Source organism: Vombatus ursinus, unplaced genomic scaffold (genome assembly GCF_900497805.2).
Source record: "Vombatus ursinus unplaced genomic scaffold, bare-nosed wombat genome assembly UNPS02014799.1, whole genome shotgun sequence".
NCBI lineage: Eukaryota > Metazoa > Chordata > Mammalia > Diprotodontia > Vombatidae > Vombatus > Vombatus ursinus.
The window spans coordinates 9,183,349-9,211,281 of NW_020954577.1; the positions used below are offsets into that span (position 1 = coordinate 9,183,349).

Consider the following 27,933-nt stretch of genomic DNA (forward strand, 5'->3'; position numbering starts at 1 on the left):
GCTTTGGTGACTTAGTGATGCCATGGCTAGTTTCCTGCTTCAGAACATTTACGATGATGCTGGGTTTGATTTGCCAGGAGCTTATTTAAAATAATCGGGCATGGAATTCTTCATTTCAATCTTGGGAATCTGGAAACTTTGATAGCTTGCTTTCAATTCAATGACATTTAATCTAGGGGTCCTCAGTCCAATGCATTTCTTCCACTGAAGGTCTTCAGAATGTTGTTTGGACCTTTAATGGGATGTAACAAAGCCCAATGCAATGAGTACTTTTTCTTAGCCCTGTCCCTTTGCACATGCCTGGAATGCCTTCCTTCCTCATTGGTACCATTTAGGGTCTTTTTAGGCCTTATTTTTCCTGCTCCTCGTTGATTATAAGTGAGTGATCAGTTGCTGGGAAATGGTTAGGCAAAGAGCCATTTTCCCTGGGCAGATGGAGGGTTTTATCAAGCTTTCTGGATGAGGTTGGCCCCTCATAAAGATGATTCTTTGGGAAATCTTTCCTCTAATCCTAGTTGGTTCCCCCCCCCCCCTTATTTACCAAATCAGTAGAGATTCCTCTCCCTCCAGTGATTGATTAGCTCAAGGAATAAAGGCATTTGCTGTCTCCTACTTGTAAACCAGAATATGTGTGACTAGCAAATATAGGTCTTGAATTGGGGAACCCTCTAAATTCTAAGTCCTCTTGGCCAAGAAAACAATGAAGGAACTCATCTCTAGTAAGACTTTTTGACGGGTTAAAAAAATACTCCCCCTTTAGGGGGCTGAGTCAGATTATCAATTCTAGAAGGGCTACATTGCCCAGACCTATTTCCTTTCCCTGATTGGAAGGCATGCTTTAAGGCTGGCTTGCCAAGGATTATTCTGCATACATACAAATGGATGGAAAATTACTGGAAGAAAATGACCACCTCAGTTTTTAGAGTATAAGGGGAGGGGGGAGGAGAATCAAAGTTGCAAATTAGCAGGATTTAAGCCCCTGGAAGTCACTTTAATTATAAGTGAGATACAGCCGGTTTTCACTGTTAATCTGTAGCGTGATTATCTTGCCTTTTGAAAGGCAGGGCCAGCATGACAGAGACCATGCTAAGTCTCCGGTGTTCCATGCTCTTTGGTTCCTGTGTTAGTGGGGGAGGGTGTGGATGTGAATGGAAACCTGGCCCTCAGCCACAGATCTGGAAATGAATTGGCTAGGTTTGGAGCAAAGCCGGTAGGCCCTCAAGATGGCCGGAACCACTTTGTCTCAGATCACTTGAAATGGTCCCTATTCATAAGCGTGTGTCACTCAGCCTTGTACATAGACTGGCTTTCCAGTTGTGTGTTCTTGAAGACTCAAGTAATAGCTAAATATTAGAAACCTAATGCATTAAATGTAGTTTAAATTCTAGTTGGCCAAGTGCTAAACATCCCAGTCACAGAGAGGACCAATCCCTCAAGATGCTGGGCCTTGAGAAAGGGGCTAGATACAGAGCCAAAGGACTTGGGTTCAAATCTCTCCTACTTACCACCTGGGCCAGGTCACTTCCCTTGTATGAACCTCTGTTTCCTCATCTCAAAGACCTGGGGTCTCTTCCAGATTAAAATCAGTTACCCCCTTCTCTATCCCTTCCACGGGTCTTGGCGACCTCTGTCTTTTGAGCCTGATCCTAGCATGACAGGAACACAGATCTGGAGCTGGAAGGGACCTGAGAAGTCATTTGGTCCCTCCTCTTCATTTTACAAATGAGGAAACTGAGCCTCAGACAGGGGAAATGACTTGCCCAAGGTCACACAGGTAATAAGCAAAAGATTCAAACCCAGGGCCTCTTGACTCTAAATTCAGGGCTCTTTTTTTCTCCTTTCTTCCTTTCCCCCCTCCCTTCCCTCTTTCCTTCCTTCCCTCCTGTCCTCTCTTCCTCTCCTCCCTTTCTTCCTCCCTTCTTCTTCCCTCCCTCCTTCTTCCCTCCCTTCCCTCTTTCCTTCCTTCCCTCCTGTCCTCTCTTCCTCTCCTCCCTTTCTCCCTCCCTCCTTCTTCCCCTCCATTTTCTTTCCCCTTCTCTCTTCTTTCTCTTTCTTCCCTTTTCCTTTCTCTTTCTTTTTCTCTCTTCTTCTCTCCTTTTCCTCCTTCCCTCCCTGTTACACCAGACGACTCTAAAATCCTTTCCAGCTTTAAATCTACCTGTGTTTAATATTATTTTACATATAATGTTTGATGAACTGAGGTCCTCTTCATCTCTGATACTTTTTGATTATGTAAGGTCATACATAATGACCTTATATATGCCAGTTGATGTTAGTTTAGGAAAAACTAGTTTAAATAGAAAATCATTGTCCATTGGTGCCTAACTATTGCTATGACAGGAGTCAGGGGTGCTCAGGACTCTCCAGCAGTGAGTGCACTTCTCCTGGCAGGTGGTTTAATTTTTAGATCTTAAAAACAAACATCATTGTCTTTCCCTTCCCAGGAAATGGTTCTTTTGTTTTTTAAAATCTGTTTTGGGGATGGGAATGGAAAAACCCTCATCTGCCCCAGGCCACTGGGGGTCGTTGTCGGAGCAGGAATGAGCACAAAGAGCTCTCCGCTCCTAGCCCCTGCTGCTCCAGTGACTGGTTGTTGGAGCTGTTTCTTAATGGGGCCAATGGAAATCTTGGCATGAACTTCATTTGGTCCTTCAGTTAGCTTGTTTACGGTGGCTGCTTCCAATGGGAAATGAGGAGTGTTCTGGAAGTTCTATATCCCTGATCTATTCCAATCCTGCCTCGGCTACTTATATTAAAGACTACTCCTAAAATAATTGGAAACAGATTGGCTTAAACCATTTGAGTGTATTATTATTGGAAGCTACATTTAGATTTCTTAACATAATAATGTACCTTACAGTTGATTTTTCCACTTGGGGGAAGCTCCATTTCTGAAGGCAAATGCAGAATTTCCAAATGTTAGTATTTTGGAAATGAACACAATTGGGAGAGTGGCTGCTAGGACTTAGAGGAAATGAAATCTTTTTTCTTTTCTTTTCATTTCCAGGGCTATTGAGAGATTGCTGAGGCTGTTAGTTAGCAGGGCATTCTCTCCCTCATACTGTTTGTTCCCCTTTCTCAGGAAATAGGCCTCAGAACCTGGGTCCTCTCTTGTGTTCCTCCCTAGGAGGAGTATTTAATGCTGCAACCTTAGGCCGTGCAACAGAAAGGGCTGCTCCGATGTTTTGAATCGGCTTCACCCAAATCTGGCACTTTTGGGAAAAGTCCTTCGATGTTTACGTAGTCCATTATATGTAGGCACTGGGCTGTGGATAAAAAGATGGAAAATGAGTCTCTACCCTCACAGGGACTTGACGTTCTACTGGGTTGGGGGTGAGAGTATGTTAAACATATGTCCAGAAGGTTCATCTAAGAGCTCCAGTCATTTTTGGGGTTTTGCGAAGAGGGAACTAGCATCTAGAAGTAGGAGGAATTGGAAAAGGTGTTGGGAGGAAGCGGCCCTAACGCTCAGCTTTGAAGAAACCTTGGGAGGGCGGGCATTCCGGACAAAGAGAGACCATCTGAGTGTAGGCACAGAGATGCGAGAGGGAGCATCACTCGCCCCCGTGAGCTGGGCAATCTTCTTTAGTGGCTTTGATGAGTGACACTTCCAGGGGTGGGCCATCCGGCTTCCTGAGCCGGGTGATCGGGACACGTTCTCAGCTACGACTAGACGATGAGATAGCATTGTTAGGAAGGAGACCCTGTGATATCTCTTGCCATGGATGTTAGGCTCTTTTCGGGACAGCTTGGTCAGGCCTACTTGGTTCTCTCAGTGAATAGCCGAGAAGCCGAGTAGCTGGTGGATGAGAAGCCGACAGGCAGGAAGACGACAGGGAAGGAGCAGAACGTGGGGACCTAAGGTCCCTTCTGGCTCTAAATGCTATGAGATCGGAGAACCATAGGATCATAGATCTAGAGCTGGAAGGGACCTTGGAGACCGCTTGGTCTGCGAAAGCTGGAGGGATAGCAGTAGACAGGCTAACTTGCTCTAGGGCTGTGAAGACTGGTGGGCGAGCCATCTCGTGCAACTAAGATTTCCTTCCAACTGCAAGTCCGAGGCCACCATGAAAAGAAAGAAGTATTTGCAAGTTAGGGCTGAAGCCTGAAGTCCTGAGGACAATTTTTTTGTTATGGTGTGGCCGGTGTGGAAGGAGTGTTGGCCTTGCGTTTGTCTCTTCAGCTATGCCTACAAGCAAGCAGTGGTTGCAACCGGTAGTCTTGCATTCAAATGCAAAGGATAGTGAGAGTCTAAGCAAGTCCTTGTTTTGTTGTTGTGGACACTTCCTTCCCACATCACATGGGTCCATAGTGCTTCCTAGGACAGGGTAATTCAGTAGCTTAAAGAACTTGGCTGATGGAGCCACCATCTTGACTCAGGACCCGCATGTGCCAAACTATCCTGGCTCTTTCTTGTACATGGGTAACCAGGTTGCCTAATGTCAGCCATTCCCTTAGCCACAAGAGGAGCCAGTGGGATGAGTGTATTGCCTATCTTTGGGCACTTCAAGGGACTTCATTGGCCCTGTGACCTGTCTATGACTCAGGGGGTCTTGAAGAATTATTGGGCATAGCGGAAAAAAATAGACAACTTGAGTTACATGACATGGAAAAACTTTTGCAAGAGAGTTGCTGTGGCTGAAGATCTCCCTCCTGTCATCCCAAAAGCTGGTCTGGTGAGGCTGGATGAGGCTGTCTTGGCTGTTGCCTACAAAACTTGGCCATGTCCACTGGGCTAAAAGTTTGGCCCTCCCAGTTGTCATCTCCAAGCCATAGCCTTCTGGGGATCAAAGGAGTGGTTGATGAGATGTTAAATAACCTGTTGACTCTCTTCCCTACTCCTTGTTCTCCCGAGGGCAACTTTTCCCTTTAATCTTCATCCTTGGCCTCTCATTGAAGAACCCAAGTCCTGGAAATCACCGCCTGGGCTCATGCTCCATGAAGATCATTTGGTTTTGACTTCTTTGACATTGCCAGATTTTTAACTGGAACCATCTTGGAAGTCTGAAATTGAAGTTGAAGTTGGAGATGATCCTGCTTCATGGACGCCACAGAAAAAGAAAAATTAGAAGTCAAGACCAAGATGATATTTTGCCCCAGAACAAAATGTTTTTCACATTTTACATTTTTTAGCAGCCGGAAAAAATGTGTTGGAGGGAAGGAACGGAAAGCTCCTGTGTGCTTGAACGCTGAAATTTTTTCCTGGGCCCTCAAAGGGTGCAGGAGCTGTCCAGAAAATCTTATTCTAATTTCTATTAATATTCATGGCTTTAGATAAGACAAATGATTCAAAAATAGACTGATTTGTTAAAGTGCTAAATGTGCTCAGTAACATATCTTGACTACATCAGTAACTACGCTTGAGTATTTTCTGTAGTTGGGCAGGGAGTTAGAAAGTGAATGGAAAGTGTGTCCAATGTCTCTCCAGGAAGCTGAGTTGATTTTAACTTCTTTCTTCATTCCCAATTCTGGGCAGAAGGCTTTTGTAATGGACATGCTTGGTAGGCTTCTTCCTTTGGGAATAAGTGTTTCAGGTGAAACCAATATGGTGTCACTTTAAACAAAAATAGAACTCCAGTTTATAGAATGCTTTAAGATTTGCCAGTGATTTCCTCTTGGTAGCCCTGTGAAAGAGGCATAGCCAAGATAATGTTCATTTTACAGATGAGCAAACTGAGGCCTGAAGAGGATTGAGGGACTTCCTCCCATAACCCTGTTTTATCTATTCTGCGTATAGTTCCCTCTGCACTGGTTGTCTGTCTCACTAGACTATAAGCTCCTTAGGGACAGGGACTGTTTCTCCTCTGTCTTAGTATTCTCAGGGCCTAGCACAATGTCAGGAACAGAGAAAACCTGCTTCAGTAAATGCAGGTTAAGGTCACACAGCTCGTCAGTGTTGGAGGCCCAAATTCAAACTAGATCTCACTGACTTGGACCCTTTGGGCTGCCCCAGGGTGTTTCAATTAAAGCTACTCTGAATGGATGAGAGAAGGTAGGGAGAGGAAGGACAGCATCTCAGGGTGAGGAAAATTCAGATGGAAAGGAGTTAAAATCTTTGTTGACTCAAGTTGCCTGGGTAAAGGGACTTGATAAAAGTTACCCCGGGAGGATCACAGATTTAGGGCTGCAAGGGAGCTTAGAGGGCCTTTGGTTCAGACCCTCTTTTCCCTTTCTTTTTTTTTAAACACAACTAGAAAACAGGTTCAGCAGAGCTCCTGGCCATGTGCCAGGTCAACTGGTTACTAAATGACAGAGCACGGGATTTGAAGGCAGCTCTTCAGACCCATAAGGCTGGCCTTCTTGACTCTACTATGCTGACTGACTGAATCTGAGCAACAGCATTGAGCTGGGTTGTAATAGGGTTTGACAAAATTAATCTCTGGGCATCCATCTGTCTGTTTAGAAGTGAGTGAAAAGTGAGGAAATTTAATAAGGATAGAAGTCCCAGATTGCAGTCACTTTCATGAGACTCTTACGGTTCTGTGATTCTTTTGGATGATTTTGGGTAGGTGTTGTGCAGCTAGATATCTAGAGATATCCCAGTACTCCCAGACAGGCTGCTCATTTCACATTGGCATTTGGAACCTGCCTTAGTATAGACAGAATCTTGAATAGGGACTCAGAAGAAAACAAATGAACAAACAAAAAACCCCTCTCCTATTAGGATCCCAAAGTTTTAACATGAGTGAACTTCACTTTAAGTTTTTAATCCATTGTTAACTCACCTTTATTATAAATACTGCCTCCCCCCCTGCATTTTGCAGAATAACACCAATTCTCTGACTCCACAAAGTCGGATGAAGTGTTTTGGTAGGCCCCACAGCAATTGCCTGTAGCCCCAAGCAGCCAGAAGGAAGGCTCAATGAGGAGGCTGTTCTGTTAACTGGAAAGAAGTATTGTTGTTGTTCAGTCATGTCAGACTCTTTGTGACCCCATGGACTATACTAGAAAGAAGTAGGGTCTTAAAAAAAAATCCATTCAGGCTATTGGTGAACCAAGGTTCTGATCAGAAGTCTAAAGAGCCCCCCTCCCCCCTTCCTGGTGCAGAAGGGCTTGGCCAGAGTCCCCACCTCATTTGTCAGCTAGTCAGTTTGTCTCTCTCTGTCTCTGTCTCTCTCTTTTCTTTCTTTCTTTCTTTTTCTTCTTTCTCTTTTCTTTGTCTTCACTTTTCTTCTCCTCACTTAGTCAACACTGCCTTTCACTTCTTACTTCTCAATGGCTCTTATTGAGAGCTCCTCAGAAATCAGAGTGGGACAAAAGTGTAAGCATGGTGTGCCTCCAGGCAGGAGTGCAGAGCCAAGCTTTCTGGGGAGGGCAATCTGCTTGAAGACATAGCATACAGAAATCCATTTGGTTTAAGCATGGATGGGGGCTGCTTGCGCCCTCAGACTGGCTTGGGATTAGGCCAAGCTTGCCTTGCCTTTCTCTTGCATTCACTCTTGCTACCCAGACCTGTGCCCTACTTGGGTGGTTTTCTTCAATTTTATCTTTCTTTTGAGGTGCTTAGCCTATTCTGGCAAAGAAGAGGAATGTTTTCCTAGAAATATGAGGAAACAAACAGCAATGTGTCATCCTCCCCTCATCGCTCTACCCCCACTTATAGCTTCTATGTTCCCCATTCCCGCCCTGCCCTCAGAATCCAAGCTCATACCACCCCAAATCTACAAATTCCTTATAAGGATAATTGATGAGATTGGCAGACAACCAAGTCCAAGAAAACATCAGGACTGTGTATCTGAGCAGTGTAAATCATGGTATGCTTGTAGCATTAACCAACAGGGATATTGGTGAGTAAATAAATCTCCAATCTTAGGCCTACTCCAATACCCTCTCCTATTTCAGTTGGTGCTGGTCTTGTGTTAATGAGACCCGGTGCACATGTTCCATGGCTGGCTTAGCCGGCTAACCCGGCACCCAAAAAACGGGCAGGCTCCTAACATCAGTCCCCCGCTGTTAACTGAAGGATGCCATTTTGAACATACGTCCTTGTTCACCAGGTGAACATGCTGTAAAAGAGGTCTGACTTAGCAAGAGTCTGCTTTCTACCCAAAGACCAAGTCAAACCACCTGTTGCTAAAGTCTGAAACAGTCCAAGGAGGTCTTGAATTTGGCAAGATGCCATGCCAGCCTTGCCCACAGGGCAGCTGAGAAAAGTCAAGACTAGGAATATAGATAGAGGAGTCATTTTCATGGAAGTGATATGCTAGGAGACTGAATAGAGCTCCTTAAGGGAAGAAAACCCGGGTTGGGGAATGGAGGGCTATATAGCCCCAAGAAACAACCATACCTGGAGGCTGGAAAAAAAGGAAGAAAAGCCAGCAAAAGACACTGAGAAGTGGGAGTTAGGTCGGAGGGGGCAAGAACACTGTTCTTCCCATGTTGGCTTTATATCAGGTGATGTTGAGCTAGAAAAATAGAATTCCAACTTCAGGCTGCAAGAAGATACTAAGTGTCATGGAAATTCTTGGTTGGGCAAACATTTTTGTCCTTGATCTCTACCTAAAGAGTAGGAGAATTGGCTCCCTGTGCTCATTTTCCCATATATTGAACCTGATGCTCCTAAGCAGAAACCCCTTTTAAGTATTTTTGAAAAATAATTTTTTTCAGTTAACAAATATTTTTCTTCCACCCCTCTTTCTCTCCTCCTCCCTCCATTTACAAAGGATTTTTCACAATCTTTGTAACCAATATGCAAAGTCAAGTAAGACAAATTACCACATTGGCCATGTCCAAACACATGTGTTTCATTCTGCATATTGAGTCCATCACCTCTCTGACAGTGGGGAGCATTTTCTTTACTCTTTCTGACTTTGATTTATGATACATTTTCTAGAATAAATAAGTAATGTCAGGCGGGTTTCACCAAAAATTTATGCCCCTAACCCAACTGAGCAAGACATATATGCATAGTTTTAACACTGATGTTATGAACCAGCAAATGTTAATATCTTGCCTAGACAGCTTGTGGATTGAATATGTTGTGAATGGAGTTACAGGATTTTGTATAAGAAGCAATCCCAGGGACCCCAGGAGCAGCTGTAGTGACAGCAAGTGCTGTAGAAAATGGCTGTCCTCCAACTTGTCAGTTTCCCCTAAATACATCCTCCTGGGGACATTTTGAAAGCAACTGGCAGGTGTGGCCACTGTTTGCTTGCCTAATCTCACGAGGTCTCTATTTATTAAGCATAGATAGCTACATAAAGAAGTGGAAATATACCCAGGATGCTGCTGCCTTTCATGTGTTTTGCTATGGCTTGGTGGAATTCCAGTGGGGAGGGGGGGGGGTTACAGATCGGTAGTAACAGGTTTGTATATATTCTTGTTTGAAAATGACACCTTTCAATGGGATGCTCTGTCTCTTGGATGTGTCCATGCCCAGGTAGCCTTAAAAAAAAAAAAGAACCTGGCAACAAGAATGGGGTGAGGTGTGGGAAACGACACCCATAGTTGTCATGATTTTTGTCTCTATTCCATTGACTCCCCAAACTCCTACCCACGTCTTAGGAAAATGCAGTGTGCTCACTCCCATAAGCTGGTGTGATGAGCGCAGCAGCTGGCTGTCGAGTGTTTGCCCAGTTGGTAGTTCTCTCCATTATATTATCACCAAATCATCCGTGGCATCTACAGGGAAAGGCATGGGCAGTTAACTGGAAAGTGCCTGTTGGATTTTGCAAACTTTGATGAGTTGAAAACAGGCTGATACGTGACTGGAAGGAAGGGATTTATCTCTGGTCTTAAATCCTTTGTTTTTGGGGGAATGTTTTGGATGAAGCCAGTGCCTTCAAGGGTGGGGAAATGTCATCTAGTCCCAGATTTTTGTCAGTCTTTTTTTTTTTTTTTAGGGGGTAGGTTAGATTGCAGAGTATTTAAGGGGTAGTCAGAAGATTGAAGTGCTGGTTGACTCTGACCGATGGCGTAATATTAGTTAATCCTCAAATATTTTAAAATTCTTATGACTTCGGTTTGGGAGCGAATGGGAAACATATCATTATTGGAGTCCTAATCTATTGATATTGTTAGCCATCTTCCTTAACTTCTCCAGGTTGTTTTTTGTTGTTCAATTTCCACCTTTTGCTTTTCTACGAAACTTACCCAGGCTATATAGTATGCAGTGACAGAACAAAGTGAAATTGTATCTTGACATCTTATTTCTCCTTTCTTAAATCACTTAGTAACTTCTTAAGAGGGAGACAGTGTAGCCCTGGCAGGTGATTTTGAGATTTGCAAGTGTGAAAAGCAATTTTTACATTTTAGGATTTCCTTTTAAGTCTTGTTCACATTTGGCAACTAATCATTCTTTAGCCTTTTAGAAGAAAGACTGCAGATGCTGGGCCCCCTGAGTCTCCCATTAGGCTCTATTTGTATGGGGGGGGGGAATCCACCTCCCGTTTCAGAGGAAGCAATGAGGAGCCCCACTTAGGAAACTTTGCAAAGTACTCGAGGGTGCTTGGTGTGGGGGAGAAGGAGGATGGGAGACTTGGCCAGGTGCAAAAAAGTATTGTGTAGGCACCTTCCCTACAAAATCCCATAGCCCTTTTCTGTAGCTAGGAAAAAACCAACAACAAATTTTGCCTAGAGAAACCTGGCAGCATGGTTGCTGTTTGCAAATCAGGGAGGAAAGCCATATTGTGACACTTTTCTGGATTCTTTTTTCCCCCATCTGCAAACCTGTTGGAAGGCAGGTTTGGGAGTAGAAAGAGAAGTTACTAGGGAAGAGAGGGAAACACACTGAGTAATTTTCTCCTTTAAGCCTTGACATATCACATCATCTTTTCAGGAGAATACCAACTGGCCTGTGAGTCAAGTTAATTTCCTCCTAAACTATTAGCCTTGGACTGAGATTGACAAGGGGGTCTGTGGAAGATTCATCTGCTCCGCTATAAGAAAGGTTTCAAAAATTCATATCCTTGAAATTCATGGTCTTACGGCTTTGAAATTAATCCAGGTTCCCTTGGCATCTCAGTTGTTGTAGCACCAGATATATTTTGTCCTGTAAATGATGTAACGCAATACAAGGCTGCCTTCCCCTGACCAGAGCGTGGCCTGTTTGGAAATTGTAGTCCTAGCAGACAGATCCCAAAGGATAAATCTTCCCTTAGCCCTTCTAGTTTTCAGCAATTTAATAAATATAGTGTAGAATATAGCCCAGGCTTTCCCTGCGACCATGTATCTTATTAGCCTACCCTGATGGGGCCATTAAGCAGGAGGAAATCTGTGTATATGTATAGATAAGAACTAGACCTACTATGGTTTATTGATTTTCATTTCAAGCTAGCACTTTCCCTGCAAAGTCTTAGAAAATTATCCGGAACATTCACGTTGAGTGACTTGCCCAGAGACACACAATATATGTCAGAGGCAGGATTTGAACCCAGGATTTGAAGCATTGGCTCTCTAGCCCCATCATATCTCATATATATATACCAGTAGAAATAGAGCTTTGGCTCACCTTCTCCCACCCCACCTTTCCCCCAAATACCAATTGCCAGATGGCAAGAGCAAGCTGCCAACAGCCTCATTTTCATCTCTTTCCCAATCGGTTTGAATAGGGGTTCCCCCCCCCCCAGGCAGATCTGCCAGTGGATATTGAAGCATTCCCTGGCTGGTCTCCAGGCCAACCACCCCTCCTTTCTCGGTGGCTTGCAGGGCTGTTCTCAGTGGGGAGGGGCCCATCTCTTGCAGTGTCAGCGAGATCCATGGGCTCCACACCCAGATCATAAGACTTTTTGGAAATCCAGAGTGGCTCCTCCTGGAAAGGGTTGAGGGGACCCCTTGTAACTGAAGCTTGGGTTTAGGATTAAAAATTTGAGAGGTGGGGCTGGCCCCACCTAAGGGAGGAAGGCACCAGGAACATTTTCCTTGGATTCTTGGTGTGTTGTTGTGAGCTGGAGACCTGTTGGTATCTAAGCCTCCTCCATGGTAATACTCAAATTAGGGTGGAATTTAAACCCTTGGCCCCTTTGGGGGAGTTTTCTAGCCATTAAGGCAAGGTGTGGGCTTAAGCTTTTGTTTAAAAAAAAAAAACAACCCACTTTTAAATAGAAAAAATTGCAGCCCTTTAAAAAGATGTGTTGAAATGTTTGCTTCTCCTTATGCCCCTGCCTTGCACGTCTGTGATTCTAATAAGAAGTAGGGTATTACTCTCTTTTGGTCCAAAAAATCAAGATGGTAAGCTGTTAGAGAGGAGTTTACTATTTTACAATGTATATCTAGGAACACTCGCTGTGTATTCAAAAGGGCATTTTTCCTCTAGCCAAGTGTCTGCATTTTGGTGCCCGTGTTTACTAGAGGGAATAGTTATCTAAACCCATATTATGTGGGATTTCTTACTGAAGTTAAAGTGGTGTTCTCCCATATAGACACAATTTAGGGAATACCAAATACACAACTCAGGGCAGAATTCCTGAGATAATTTCTTTCAGATCAGGACCCCAAAGTGCCCCCATTCCCAGAACTTATGTATTTAGCTAGATAGACTGTCTTCCATTTCCTCCTTCCAGCTTAACAAAGCCTTTTTTCTAGAGGATGTATTCCCCTTTCTGTGGCAACAAGGTAACCCAAACAAACTGATGTCCTGCTGAAGTCCTCTCCAAAGGCTATGTGGCAACTTTGCTTTCAAGAGATTGATTTGTTCAGGGATCTTTGTCACCTTAGCATACATTAAACCCTGAATTTTGACAATTTCTTTTTTAAAAACTTATTGGTATTTTTTTTGTTTTGTTTTTACATCAACTGAATTTCTCCCTCTATCCCTCTCCCTCCTCTTCCCAGAGATCTATACCATATAATTGAAGAATTAAAAAAATAAAGTAATGAAGAGACATAGGAAGAAGAGGGGGGAAACCAGCAAACCTGATCAATATATCAAAAACTTAGGCAATGTTTCCCACCTGTGGAGAGTTGTCAATTTTAACTGTCCATTTCACTTTGGGGATTTAAAAAAAATTTTTTTTTAAACATGTCTTCTCCACTCCCCTTAAAAAAAGAAATCAGAGGGGAAAAAAAAAAAACCAAGTTTGGTGTCACATTTTCAAGTTTCAGCTGAGATCTGGGTGGTGACATTAGCAGAGGCTCCAGGCTCTAAAAGAGACTCAGCAGGAGCCTCTCTCACTCTGGGGGCTATCTGACATCAATTATCTGGCATTACTTTGTGTGGCCAGTCATGTCTAAAGAGAATGTAATCATTCATCATCCCTATTTTGTGGCTGCCCTTACCCAGAGGCTTCTGGACTCCTGAACAAGATTTAATAAAATCAAATTTCCAACTTAACAAGGCAGTATGCCCAGACAAATAGCATGAGTCCAGAGCCAAAACTAAGGGCGGGGGGGAAGAGAGATACTCACCAAATCCGTTCACTCTTTTTTTTAGATGTTAGACACTGGAGTTTGTCTTTAGGAGACAGATTTCAGTGGAACTGGTAAAGAAAGAGTGTAAGGAATAGTTAGTTCTCTTCTCTTTGTTCTAACTAGCTTGCTGGGTCACTCAAGACAAGACATCTTGATTCTTGGGAGCTTCCAGTATCTCATCTGGAAAAGGGATTAGTGATTGATTCATCTTTTTTTTTTTAAACAAAGTAATTTGGAGGGAAAATTGGTGGCCAGCCACTGATGGACACTTTCCTGGAATTTTTTGTTGGCCAGAAAAATGAAAAAGTATGCCAGTTGGGAAAGGGAGCCTGGATCGCCCTGGTAGGGAGGATGTTTAAGGGATAGGAATAGCTATTCAAACCTGTGCTGGAAGCCATGTGGCTTTCTGGAATTATTTTTTTTTTATTATTATGAAGTGAGATATTTGTTTAGAAATTTGCTGTGCTCATAAATGGGAAAAAGTTTAGGGTAGAAAGTTTAGAATTCAGTATCTATGGGATAGGTTTTGTAAACTTAAAAAAGTCCCTCCATGGCTCCCTTGTCAAAGCTGCAATCACACCTAGCAATTAGTTGTCTTGAGGTAAAAATACACACACACACACACACACACACACACACACACACACACATATTTCCTTCTCTCTCTCCTCTCGATAGGGTACTTTGTGTCTGAGTCTCATTGGGAATTGCCAGAGAAGAGTCAGCTTCATTCTTGGAGGGGAGGGGAGAGCAATTGGATCACTAGGTAGATCTGATCATTGAAATTGGAAAGAGAAGTAAGGAGAATTATCCCCACAGAGAGCATGTTTGGATAGAATTCATTCTATTTGTATCCACTGTCTTTGAAAGAAAGATTTTTGCAGACATGTTGAACAAAATTTAAGATATTTGTAGCTACATAAGGGTAGCTGTAAGCGACATCAATGGTATCATGGAATGAAAAGCCAGCTGTTGGTGGAGATGGCGGAGGATTTGGTGGACGTTGCTAAGTGCAGAGGCAGCCTTCCTGGGACCTTTTTGCAGTCTTGCTGAGGATAGGTTAGACTTCTATTTCACAAGTCTATTAACCTACCTCCATCAGTGCCTGCCTGGTAAAAGAGCAAATTGGAACCAGTGACAGTCTTCAAGAATGTCTTATTGGTATTCCATGGGGGCAATTGATCTAGTATGAAAATCTAGGTAAATACCAGAAAGCTGAAAGCCAAATGAAATACTGCCATGTAAACCCGACCCAGATAATCCTACAGACTGAAAAGGAAATGTCTTGGGTATATCCGTCTCCCTTGTGCTGCTTTGTCTACCTTTCCCCCTCTTTCCTCTGGGATTGAAATTTGTCCAAGTTTATGCTAAACACAGAAATGATATCTCTATCCCAGTTTTTAAAACACAATTTTATGGATATATTTTGTTTTATTATCACAAAAATTTCTCCCTGCATTCAAGTTTTTAAGAATAAAACTCATCCTTAAGGGTGTACATTTATTTGCCAATTTATTTTGTGGGGATGAGGGGAAAATGTTAAAATGCAAAATTCCCTCTGTATTTTCTCAGATAATCCAGAGGTTCATAAAGCTGCCTTGCAGCCTTCCCAATCGAGGGTCTGGTGTAAATGCAGGAAAGTTGAAGATCATTTTTAAAGGCAGTAGAAAAGAAATTCTCGGAGGTGTTTTTTAAGGCTCAGTCTGAGATGTTATTTGAGTTGGGGGGGGGGGGCACTGGTGGATTAACCTGACCCTGCAAGGCAGCAAGGAAAAGAAAACCCAATCTACCTTGTCTCCTGAACTCTGGGGCAGCTAGCTAACCATGTGTGTGCAGGAAGGGCTAGGGCCATAGTCTAGAGGAGTGAATGTAAGTCCCAGGGCCTGCTGGAAGCTCACCACCCACCTCCCACCCCACCCCCAAGCCTTGGGGTCTCAAATTCAGTTTACTGACCTGAGCCTTCATATGCAAATACTGGGGTACGTTTCATTCCAACTTTGTCTCTTTCCCATGACTAAGATGCAGCTATATTGTGTAATTGTTGGGTCCCTGTCTCCCCAGGAATGATTAGAAAGCTGTTAACATCCTGGTTAAGATCTTTAAGGAGAGAGAGGAAATTCTGCCACCCTAGTTTATCAGGGATTGGCTGGAGAGGAAGGAGACCTATACAAGGCCCTTTGTCTTGGGTAGATGGGGGCAGATTTGCCCTGAAACCTGCCTACCCCCTTCTCCTTCTTTCTGCAAAGTGGGTGTGGCCCTCATCCTGCCCTATCTCTGGATGTTGGAAGGTTGCACTATCCTGAAAGCTGGGCAATAGATCATCTCAGTTAGGGGCAGCTTGGATCCTACTTCAGGATTGGCTTTGGGAATGAGGAACACAGGGGGACAAAAGCAGCACAGAAACTGAGGTTGATGTTTAAGGGGAAAGAAAAACACTTCACCCTCAGACTATTAGTCAAGCTTCTGTCCAGTAGGTGATGTTCTGGTCTTGGGACTCCATTTTGTGTTGCAGGCAGAGTGCCATTTTAGAAGCATGTTTGGACAACCCTGCCATGTTAGTATGTAGGCTTGGTCTGTGCTTTATGTCCCTAGTAAGGACAAGTCTTTTTTTTTTCTGTACTATTCCCAGAGTCTTCCCAGGCAGCCTGGTTGTAGGCTCTGAATCGTTTTTTTTTTTTTGTGGAATTGAAATGGACCCTCCTGGCCTGGATCAGATGTTCTTTCTCCCTGTAATTAACTCTCTTTAATCTGGGAGAAGGGAGCCCCAACTCCAGAATAGTGCTTAGCTAGGGCTCAAAGGGGCTAATAAATCTGCAGGTAACCCAAGAATTTTTGGGGGCCGGAGTAGGGGAACACCTTCTTTTCCTGGGCTGGGATTGATGGACTTTTTCTTTCATCCCCTATTCAGTGATATTCCTCTTAATTTTGAAGGCTAACCCTGGTGAGTCAGGGCATGGGTTGTTTCAGGTTTTGAGCTCCATCCCCACCTCACCCCCCCATAGTTGGAGAGATAGTAATGGGGCTGACTGCAAAGTCTTTCTCTCTTCCCCCACTGTGGGCATGGGCCTGCACATTGGTTGGGAGGATGAAAGGAAAGCAGATAACTGCAGGCTTCTAGGGGTTGGTGCAGCAACACCAGCTCCTTGCCAGAAGGGTCCTCAGAGATATGGGTGCCAGCTTGGTAGACAGCTTATGTTGTAACCAGGCTTCAGCTCAATCTGGTTACAACAGGAGAGAGGATTTTCAGCATGACCCCATAGGTGAAAAATGATCTAGAAGATGATTCTTCTCACCTCCATTTCTGCACCCAGTCTCTTCTTGTTGCATTTTGACTGGTTAAAACCTCTCTCCCCTCATTGACTTGTCTTCTCCCAAAAGGGTGTCAGGCTCTCAAACTAGCTTCTGTTCCCGATCAGAATTCCCATTCCAGCCAATCTCTGGTTTTAGGCATTCAGTTTATTGATTAAAGTGTGGTTGGACCTGAAGAGGACTTGGGATGGGTAAGAGGGTCTTCATTATCTGTGCTCTGTGACTATCCCCCACCCTGGATTTTTAAAGAAGAGCTTGTTTACCCAAATTCCTAAATGATGGCCCTTTTGGGGAGGAGATCTTTTTACTCTAGGCTTCCCCTACTCTGATTTTCCAGGTTCCTTTCCATTTGCTACTCCTTCTCTGAGGGTGTGGAGTAGTCTGACCCAGTCTCTCTGTTTTCTTTTTTTAACATTCCCAATTCCTAGCCTCTTTTTCCTCCATGCCCCACCCCTCTTCCTCCTCCCACCCCCCCACCCTGCAGCTGTGCAGAGCAGCAATTGAATGTCTCTATTTATTAGGCCCCAGTTTACACAAGTTTTTAGGAACTTCTCTTCCCCCACACCCATGTAATTTGGCATTCAGCCGTATCCTTGTCAAAGAAGGGTTACAGATGATCCAAAGTTGGAGAATGCTTTAGGACAAAGGGGAAGAAGGGGAAGGGATCAGCCATGCACATTTGGAGGCTAAAGGATGGGGGGACCACTCCTGGCACTGATGCCATCTGGACAGAGGTGGTACAGGTTGGAACTAGCTTAGTGATAGACATCCTGCAATTGTCTCACTAGCAAAATTGTACTCCTTTTTGTTGGCTTTGGAAGAGGGGACCCAGGGAGAAGAACAGGGCAGGGGATTGACTCTCAGCTGCCACCTCTTTTCCACTTAGAGCCGGGTGCCTAAAGTACTTTGCTTGATTTATTGACACCCCATTCTGTGTAAAGGGCCCAGCACTTAAGAACTGTGGGATTCTGGACTAGTCCCAACACCTCTCTGGATTGTTGTTTCCTCCTGTGTAAAATAAGGTTGAATTAGTGGACCACTGAGATTTCTACCAGTGCTAATATTCTGTGATTCTGAGAGCCTGTGCATATCTCCACCTCCAATATAGGCTCTTAGACTGGAAGAGACCTTGTTTATCACAAAGGAGGATGAGTATGAGGGGATGTGATCATGAGCTTCCATCTCGTGGATGTTCTCACTGAGGACAATATTTAACAGTGGAAGAGACCTTTGGAGTCTGTTGTGTCCAACTGCCTCCTTTTACAGATGAGGAAACTGAGACCCAGAGAGGTTAGGGGACCTGTCCAGGGAGAGCCACACAACTTATAAGTGCCTGGGCCTTTGATGTGGGTGTGGGTAGGTCAAGGATCAGTTGAAGCATGAGAGAGAAGTGTAAAGTGGAGTTGTTCAAGAATGCAGAAAATAATTTATTGACTAGGGGTGTGAGGAGAGAGAAGTCCTGGGCATAGAGAGGGCAGAGGCCCAGATTCATGTGATATAGATAATAAGCAAATCAGTGGAAAGATCCTAGTTTCTTCTAGCCCCTTCGTCAACTAGATAACCTTGGACAAATCACTTGAGTTTCTTCTTTGCCTCAGTTTCTTCATCTGTAGGAGGAGGTTGGACTAGATGACCTTCCAAGTCCCTTCCAAATCGTAAGGTTTTAATTTATTTTTCTCTGTAGAAATTATTCACTGCCCTGTCCCCCTTTTAATCAAGAAAGAGTGGCTCATGGTCAAGAGGATAAGTTATTCTAGTGGTTTGAGTAGACTGGGGTGACATGGAACATGAAATCTGGCATTGTTTCATATGGCAGATCCTTTCCAGATGAGTCCCAACCTTCATAGAAGACCCCCTCTGTACTCCATCTCCTGCCTTCAAAGGAGAAGTTGTCCAATTTCCTGTGCCTATTTCATTTAAGGACTGTTACTCTTAATTGTTGTTGAAGGATTACAAGTCTTTCATCCACGGGACAGTTGGGGAAATGAAGGCATTCATTATCTCTTGGTTTATAAAATGTGCAATGAATACAAATAAAATGGAGAGCCTCTGAATGGATTCCCCCCTCCCATGTATATTTCTGCTACTTAAGATTTTTACAACTTGAATTCAGTTTTTTAAAAACTGGGTCAGTTTGAGGAGAGAAGTGGCACAATGTCATTTTGGTAACATTAATGTGATGTATGGAAGCTTATAGAAGGAGAATTGGGAAAGACCTTAACTTCTGTTAGTGACATTGGCAGAGCACTGGACAATGATTGTGGCCAATTTCAGAAGTTATGATTTACTTCCTTAAGTCCATCACTACAGACAATTCTTAATGATTGAACCAATTGCTTACAGGAAGCATTTAAGATTCCATGTTTCCCTTGTGCACTTTTTTCTTAACAAAATAAAAAACTCTAAAATGAATTAATTTAAGTGAAATAGGCCCCTTTTGTTGTAAAAAAAAAAAAAAAAACCAACAAAATAAGGGAGCAGACAAAAACCTGATGAATAATCAGGCTCCTTCCAAAATTGGTGATTTCTAGCATTAACGTTATAGAATTTTGGATGGACAGTTCCTGCTATCCTAATAAAGGGCAGTGGAGAGTGACCTTTGTTTTTTTGTTGTTGTATGAAAGAGCACAGCAAGCTTTAAGTGTGAAATAAGTGTGTTAGTATTACATTTGTTATGTTTCTAAAATTTAGATTAAGTCTTTGTTTTTCCTACCCAAACTTTCTCCAAAATGTAAGTCTTCCACACACTGCATTGCCTCACCCTGAGCTTTGTAATGGACTTTGGTTTATAGGGAGATTCATTCTCTCCATTTTGAGTTGAGATGCTCCTAGGGTTGCCTATCTGTCCTGGCTGTTCTGCCTCTGTGCTCTCTCCATGATCAGTGTTACTGTGCAGACCACATGTGTGGTCAGGCTACGAAGAGAGGGAGAGTTAGGTAAACAATACCAGACCCAGTAAGTTGCTAGATGTAGGGTGACCATCTATCTATAGAAGCATTATCTGTTCTTAAAGTGTAGTAGGACTGAGGTTCCTATCGTTTTAAGTTATTCAGGAGAATCATGAGACATTTAGATAGAGAGCCAGCTGTGGAGAAAGTATTTAACCATTTTATATGCTTCTATCTTGAAAAAAAATTACTGATTTAAAAAAAATTCAATTTTAACAACACATCAGTAATATTATGAATGAGAGCTAGATATTTTTATACAAAGAGGGTTGTGTTTTCTTTTTTCCTTCTCAATTGTAGAGAAGGAGGAGAAAAGCTTATGAAATTAAAAAAATTAATTTAAAGAAAAAAACTAGCAAGAGGTTGGAGGAGACAGAAGGGGCCTTGCATTTTCATTGGGGTCTGTTCCAGATTCTGAATTCAGAACCTTTGTTCAAGTCAGGTATTCAAGTGTAGAGGCAGAAAGTGGGAGCCTTGGAGCTGTGTGTGTGTGTGAAATTCTGAGGATCATAGTCTTAGAGACATCCCAGAAGGCAATCACAGTCCCCTTTTTTATTGACTGTGATCATGTGTGAATGCCAAAGACAACGGTCACTTCTTAGGGAGGATTTTTCAGCTCTCCTTTTCTCTAGCACCCATCTTATATCTTAACTCAGGGTCTTTTGGAATCTCTACTTCTTCTCTCAGTTAAATTTCCCTGGAATTTAGTCTCTTAGGTTATATCTGTCCCTGGGTCCAAAAAGGAAGTTTTTGGCTTTTGGGTTTTTTTTTTTTTAAAGGGGAACTTGTTTTTGTTTTTTAAGTAAAAAGATAACGTTCAAATGACGAACTCCAGCTCCTGTTTCATGTAACTGTATGCCAGGAGGAAATGTTTGCATGTTTGTGTCTATGTGAAAATGTGGCCTCCTTTCTCCCTCATCCCTAGAAACGAGGCAGCTGGGCTTCCATAAAGCTGCCGCACCATGCTTGCTCTTAGATTAGTCAGCATGAAATAGATTTGAAGCCAGGGATCCAGGGATGGGCAAGACAGAGGAACATGTATCCTCTCGTGGTGTCCTTCCTGCAGTTCTTTAGATCAAGGCTCACATTAATCTCATGGCTCTTGGCCAGCATCATTTGCTTTGCAATTAAAAACATATTCTTATCTTTGCTACCAATCCCAACGGTTAACCGCTTTGTATTATTTTCTTCTCTTCCTCATAGGTTCTGGATAGCGTCTTGGCTCAGTATGGGTTGGTGGAGAGTTGTGAGCAAGGTATGTGTCTCTTGAACTCATTTGATTTCAAATTGATCGAAGAAAGGAAGTAGAAGGAAAACTTAATTTGGTTGTTCCTGTGGATTTTTCTCATTCTCCAGTGAACACTGATACTGAGACTGCCGTGGTCAATGTGACCTACAGCACCAAGGAGCAGGCGAAGCTGTAAGTATTCTGTACCGCTACATTTTATACCTGGTTTCCTGACTTCAGTAAAATCATTTTGCTCTAGTGACACCATTAATGTCCAGGGGAGGGGGTATGGGAAGGGAGGGAGGGAGGGAGATGGATGCCCTCTGCCAACGCCCTTGGCTTTCTCCTGGAAGCTCATGGGTGGAACAGCGGTTCACATTGATCACATTGTCTTCATGTTCTTTACTGTGAAAAATGTGAAGAGATAATTCTTTGAAATTTCAGGGATGCTAGGCCACAGACTTATACTGTGGGCCAAAGCATAGCCAGCTGAGCTTATGAAGAGCTCCTCTGTCTCTCTAACTGGTACCCATCAAGACAGGAGCATTGTGTATATTTTATATGGGGATTGTATATATTATGGATACTGTATATACGTATGTGTGTATGTATGTATATCTTACAAAATGTGTGATTTATTCTTTGTTAAAAGTTAGCAGAGCTCTTGACTTTAAGTACCAATTGGAAGTCTGGCATTTGATTAAGTTTCTCCTAATTTAAGAAATGGTTGCCTGTATTCTTGGCAGTTGGATTTGTTTCATAAATTGAAATGTATTTACCCCCAGATTCCATAGATCAACCTCATTTTCTTGTCTTCCCTCATTCCTCCCAGTCTGCCTCAGTCAAACACATACATTATAATTATATAGATCTGGGATCCAATTGAATGGGCAGAACCATTGACAGATGGATTTGTTATTGGTGGTATGAGATCCTCTGTAGAATGAGGTGGTTGTGCTCTGTAACCTCTGATGTTCCTTCCACCTCTAAATCTATGATTCTATGATCAAACCCAGAGAAATAAAACTTTGAGGATTGCCTGGTAGGTTTGTTGGGTTGGCTGGAATTAATGTAATTATATCTAGGAGAACAACCACCTCAAGTGGTCCGGTTGACACAAAACAAACCAACAGCCAGTGGTTGTGTTACAAGTGACAGCTGCCTTGAAGAGCTTCAGCTAGAGTTTGATGCTTGACCTACAATCTTTTCACCTACCAGGAATGCTAGGATTCCAGCAGCCTATAGCCCCAAGGGCCTTTAGATTATGAAAGTCTTACTAATATTTGCAAAGTCACAGGTCATTAGAAGGGCAGGCACCATACTACTATATGGAAAGACAAAGAGGCTGGCAAGACAATGTTGGCCAATCTTCCAGCCCAAAGAGAGTTGGAAATTGGGAAGCCATGTTATAAGAAAGAAACAGTTGAGTATTTTTCCATACTTAAGAATTGATGACCTGTATCTTAGGGTCTAGATGCCATTTTCTGACATTACGGCTGCCCCCCTCTTCAATAAAGGGGGCTGAGGAGCCAACCCCACAACATTTGCTTTCATGTTGCTATATAGTCATATTTGAAGACCAGTAAGCAATCACCTGAATACCCAGGAGGAAAGGCAGTATCCCACATCTCTCAGTGGAGGACAAATGATGCCCCCCTAGTTTCCATCTGTGGTAGTGACAGGTCACTCATACAGGGAAGACTGATTGATGGGACTCTATTTCAGGAAAGTCTCTGCCTAATGTTCGCATCAATGACTCAAGGTGTCAGGTCTTGGTTATCCACTGTTAGGGAGGTGAACAGCTGGCTCCAGGCTCATACCTAAAGAGGAGTCATCAAAGAAATGGCATCACCCTCCAGGTCCTCTGGGACACTCTGGTGTGTCTTCCACATAAACTATAATTTTTATCAGTATCTTAGGTGAAGGAATCAATAGTGTCCTCATGAGTTGTATAGATGATGCTGAAAAGCAAGGTAATTTTTTGTAATTTCAAGAAATGATTTTGATAAAATAAGATAAAATCCAGTAGGGACCAGTTTAGAGGATTCCTGAAAATTGAAAAAGAAAAAAAATCTCAGTAAGAGCCTGAGCAAGGGCTCCACGAGGAAGGAGGCTAAAGTAGGGAACAGTGGCTTCCAAACTGGCGTCTGACCTCTAGTATTCAAATGAGACATTGTCATCAAATTCCCTGCTTGTTTTCCACTAATGTAAAACCAGATGACATGTCAAACTGTGTAACTGGCTGGACAATGGCAACATCTTGAAGAGGAAAGGTATTGTTGTCCTTCCTAACTTGTCCTCGGGTTCCAGCTCACACATTGCATTGGATTGCTTGCTAAAAGCATGTAGCATGGAAGGATATAGAATTGTCCTTCTACCTGACTCCATTTAAAATGTTCATGTGACATGTGCCATGTGACTTACAAACCTTCAGGCACTGTCTAGATATGAGTTGGGGTTATCTCGCAATTCACTCAGTCCTCCTGCTTTTCCCTCTCTCTGTTCTGTGGGACCTAAACTAAGTCATTTCATCTGGCGCCCATTTTCCCTACTCGAGAGGCTTACCTGGATGAACTCAAAGACCTCTTTCTGCTCTGAAAGGTGCTGTTAAAAAAAAAAAACAACTACTTTTTTTTTTAGAACATCCAAAAAAAAAAAGCAGAATTGATAACTTTCCTTCTCCTAACTTGTGCAGTAAAAGCATCCAAGAGCAGGGAATGAGGGTATTGGAAGTTGGCTAATATCCCATGTGGATAACCATTCTTGCCTCATGGTCAGTTGGCTGGAAGACCTACCTCACAGGGTTGTTGTGAGGACCTAATGATGAAAGCAAATGTCTAACCTGAAATGTCATATTCTTTCATGTATGTGTCAATATCCTGACTAACTTGATATGCTTGGAAAAGTCACATGATTTTCCTAAAGAGCTGATACTAACATCCCTTGGGCATAGCAGCAAATCTTGCTAAGTAATCTAACCAAATATCAAGGTCACTAAGCTTGAGTTTCAACTATTCTTTTTCACATTCAGAAACTCAGCCTCACTCTTTGACTCCGGTGTGCTGCAAAGTTAGCTTGTCAGCTAAAGCTGGCCACATGCATGCTCCCCTTTGGGCCACCATGGAATTCTGGAGGAATGACCCTGTCTCCCATTGGTCTGCATTAGGTATAGAAATAATTTGTTTCTGATGCTTGCTCGCTCAGATCCTTCCCTTGTTTGGAGGCTGCTTCTAACTTAAGGGCACTATGGGCATTTTCAGGGGTATCTGAGGGGAGGGAGGGGGAGGAAGAGAAGCAATGCCCTATCCCTGGAGTTTATTGCTTGTGGTACCAGAACAATTTTTTGCACTGGATCCGTGTGCTTTCAGAACTGAGGTCATATATAATTCTGCAATGTGAGCTGATTTTTCTTCTCCCCCCGCAAAGAAAAATCTTTTTAAAGCAGGCACATAATAAAGTTTGAAAATTATCCATAAAATTGAACAAGTTGACTGAATTTTCTTGGCATTCCAATGCCTTGCTCAGATCCATCACTCCACAGGTCCTAGGTGACGTTTGATAACTGTTTACTCACCTAGCTCAGAAGGAGATTTTGGAGAGATGATGCTTGTTTGGGCTCAGGTTGGAACAGATGGCTGCTTTTGTCCCTTTTCAGCTTTGGGATCCTGTGATTTTGTGATAAATATGCTTTCTCCTTCATCTAGCCTGACAGAAGGGCCTCGTTTTACCTACGAAGGTTGATCTGAGCCATATTTATCTTTATGTGTGTGTATGTGTGTTTGCATGTTTATACACGCACACACACACGCACACATATATATAATATTGGAAATACTCATCATGCTTGGAATCGACTCGCCCTCAGAGGACTACGGGCTGGTGAAGCAAATAGCACCCAACTTCCAAGTTGGGATAGGGCAGGGTGTTGATAGAATCCCCCTGACCTTTCCTCCCTTCGGTAGAGCCATAGCTGTGGCTTGCATCAGTCAGATGTGTTGTACAGGAATACCTTCATGTACTATTTCTCTTCTAGTCTCTCTTTCAAAGAGGGCTTAATGTTATTTTGAGGGCTGGTGGTTGATTGGTCAAAAATGCCATCCCCTCTCCCTTCTGACTCACTTGTACAGTGTTTAGTGATGGTGTCCATTTCTGAACTCTTGTGTTCATTCAGAGGTGCCCTCCCCCAACTTAATTGAGGTGTGGCATTTTCCACAAGAGCATTTGGATGAGTTGGAAGGAGTTGCTCCCTAAGAAGAAATTAAAGACAGTCACATACATGGGCGATGAAGGCAGAAGGAGGTGATCTCAGGGCCTTGCTCATCTGGACGTGCATGTCAACTTTGCTTGCTTTCCGAGACCTGGCTTTCTGAGATGCATGTTTCTGATGCCTGCCCAACAAGGGCTAACAAATGCTGGTGACACTTCCTATATGCCCCTCCCCCTTTAACTTTTTATTCTAGGTGAAATATTTATCAGTTTAGGATTAGTAAGTCCAGCACCGAACTCGTCCACCGTCTGCTTTGCTCCTGGAGAATGTGACCGTGGTGTTACAGGATGCCACCATCGATGACCTTCTTACCTCTGCTCTACTTTGCCCCGTTGGGCCTTCTGGTATAATTCTAAGGCCCAGCTCGGCAGAGTGTATCAGCGGGAAGACCTGGACCCCCCGGAGCTCCTGGGAGAACCGCATCGAGAAGACGTCGGCGTCTTTATTTAGGGTTGAATTGCATTGCTTTGTTGCGGTTTTTTTTGTTGTTGTTCTAGAGAAAGAGGTAGCATGATGTAGTGGATAGAGAGCTGGCTAGGAAGACACAAAGCTCTGGGTTCAAACCCTGCCTGTGACATATCCTGGCTGTGTGTCTTGGAGAAAGATACTTCATCTCCTAGCACTCCAAGCAATATCGGCAGGATTGAACGTGCAGAGCAGGTGGTGACTTGTAATGGCAGAGGGCGTTTTCTCACCTGAGATTTCTCTATACCAGGGAAATCCCAGTAGTGGTTCCTATCCCAGTCTCTTTGTTCTAATGGTGTAACAGAGGAAAATGAACTGTGGAGGATGTATCTGCGTGGGTATTGCATGAAGCATTGCTTGGATTCACTGTTGGGGCCATGTTGTCATGTTTGGGGCAAAGTTGATTGGGGTTCCATGTTTGCTTTTTTTTTTTCTGAGTGTGTATATCATGTGGTATGAGGACTATTTCAAGTGCTTCATTCTACCTGCCTTTTGTGCCCACCTGCCATTTGGAAATAGTATACAGATGTTTTCTTGGACTCCTCAGATATTTAAGTGACATCAAATAGGTGAAATTTCTAGGTTAGAACAGAAGCCAGGGTGAAGGTGAGGAGCAGAACACCTAACAGCTCCTCTGAAGACTAACATTGCCCACTCATTTCTGACTTAATTTCCTGGCTCTTCCTCAATTGTTGCCAACCCAGATGATAACTGGTGTTGAATTAGACCGCCTATCAGTTAGACTCAGTATTTTTATTTAATGCACTCTACTGTTAGCAATAAAGAAATTTCCCCCTGGTATCCCAAGAACTTTTTTTTTTTTTTCGCTTTTTGATGAGGCAGTTGGGGTTGAGTGACTTGCCCAGGGTCATGTAGCTAGTAAGCGTCAAGTGTCTGAGGCCGGATTTGAACTCAGGTCCTCCTGACTCCAAGACTTGAGCTCTATCCACTGTGCCACCTAGCTGCCCCACAAGCATATTTTCTTAGGGAGATCTTTGACCTTGTACACTAAATTCTTCCCCTCATGGATTGGCTTTGGGTTCCAGAGCAACAGCAAGAGTTGAACAACCTGAACACTCAAATTGAGGCTACAAAAATGTAACACGTATACTTCATTAGCAAAGATACAAATGATCCTCGTTGAAATCAAATGTACCCCCAGGACAGTAACTAATCCCTCCTAATGAATATATTATTTTTCCATCATAGATTACAAAGTTAATTTGATCATATGTTCTGTCCTGCTTATCCCTGGTACCAAAATTGCTGCTTATTCTTCTGCTGGCTCTCTCAGCCTAGGTAGTGAGAACAGAAAGGGAGCTAGCAAGGCTTCTGTTATAGGGTCCAGGGATAGACTCTGCGTCTGATCCCAAGATCGCTCCAGAGTGGGTTATCAATAGGGTGATCAATTTTCCAGTCTCTGTGATTGATGACATTGTTTCACTGAAGATTAGAAGGTTTGTCAACTGCTTTGGTAAAGCATACCCACTTTTGAATCACAGTTCTCTGGCACTGTTGATGTGAGCACTTGGAATTAAGCATGTCTCTGTGTTTCTTGTTGGGTATTGGTGTGTCGTCGTTCCCCCCCCCCCCAACATTTTGCCTTGTTGAAATGAACAACAACAACAAAACCTCAAGTTTGTTTCTTTGTGTGTCTCTTCTGTAAAATTTTGCAAGAAAAAGTCTTAAGTTTTTTTGGTCTTCGACCATTAAACTTAACTTATGGTTTGTTTTCATTCCTTTCCTTTCTCCCTCACCCTGCCATATCCGTTTGTTGGTGTATCAGTGCGATTGAGAAACTGAATGGCTTTCAACTAGAGGGCTACAGCCTGAAAGTTGCCTACATCCCGGATGAACTGGCCGAGCCACCTGCCTCAAGCTCTGCGGCCGGGCCGAGTCGCCGTGGCTACGGCCACAGGGGACCGCAGAGACAGGGATCCCCAGGAGGAGCTGCTGCGCAGAACCACCATAATGATATTCCGCTTCGTATGCTGGTCCCAACCCAGTTTGTTGGAGCGATTATTGGGAAAGAAGGTGCCACCATTCGAAACATCACCAAGCAGACCCAGTCTAAGTAAGTGTCCTGTGTGTCAGGGACATTGAAGGAATTTCCATGTGTGTCCCATCGGATCACACCAGTGGGGCATGGGGTGGGGGTGGAAGGAGCGCCCCCCCAGCACTTTCTATCTGTCTGAGGATGGTCTCTTATCAGTGTCTCTGGCTTGGCTTTATGGAGTCCTGAGACTGCAATCTTGATCTCAAAGGGGATTGCAGAGCAGTTGTCCTTCCCTTTGGAATTGAAACGAACATGAAAAACTTATCTTGCCAACCAACTTCCTCTCTCATCTCTTGGGCCCCAGCCTACTGGT

General features: G+C 43.4%; 1 protein-coding gene across 1 annotated transcript in view; it reads left to right on the forward strand.

Annotated features, from left to right (window-relative positions):
- Window positions 1-27,933, forward strand: part of LOC114050611 (insulin-like growth factor 2 mRNA-binding protein 3) — a 100,477-nt gene that overhangs the window by 43,518 nt on the left and 29,026 nt on the right. The window contains exons 5-7 of the mRNA XM_027872435.1: window positions 20,808-20,859; window positions 20,961-21,024; window positions 27,351-27,638. Coding sequence (XP_027728236.1) covers window positions 20,808-20,859; window positions 20,961-21,024; window positions 27,351-27,638 — 404 coding nt within the window. The remainder of the gene's footprint in view (window positions 1-20,807; window positions 20,860-20,960; window positions 21,025-27,350; window positions 27,639-27,933) is intronic.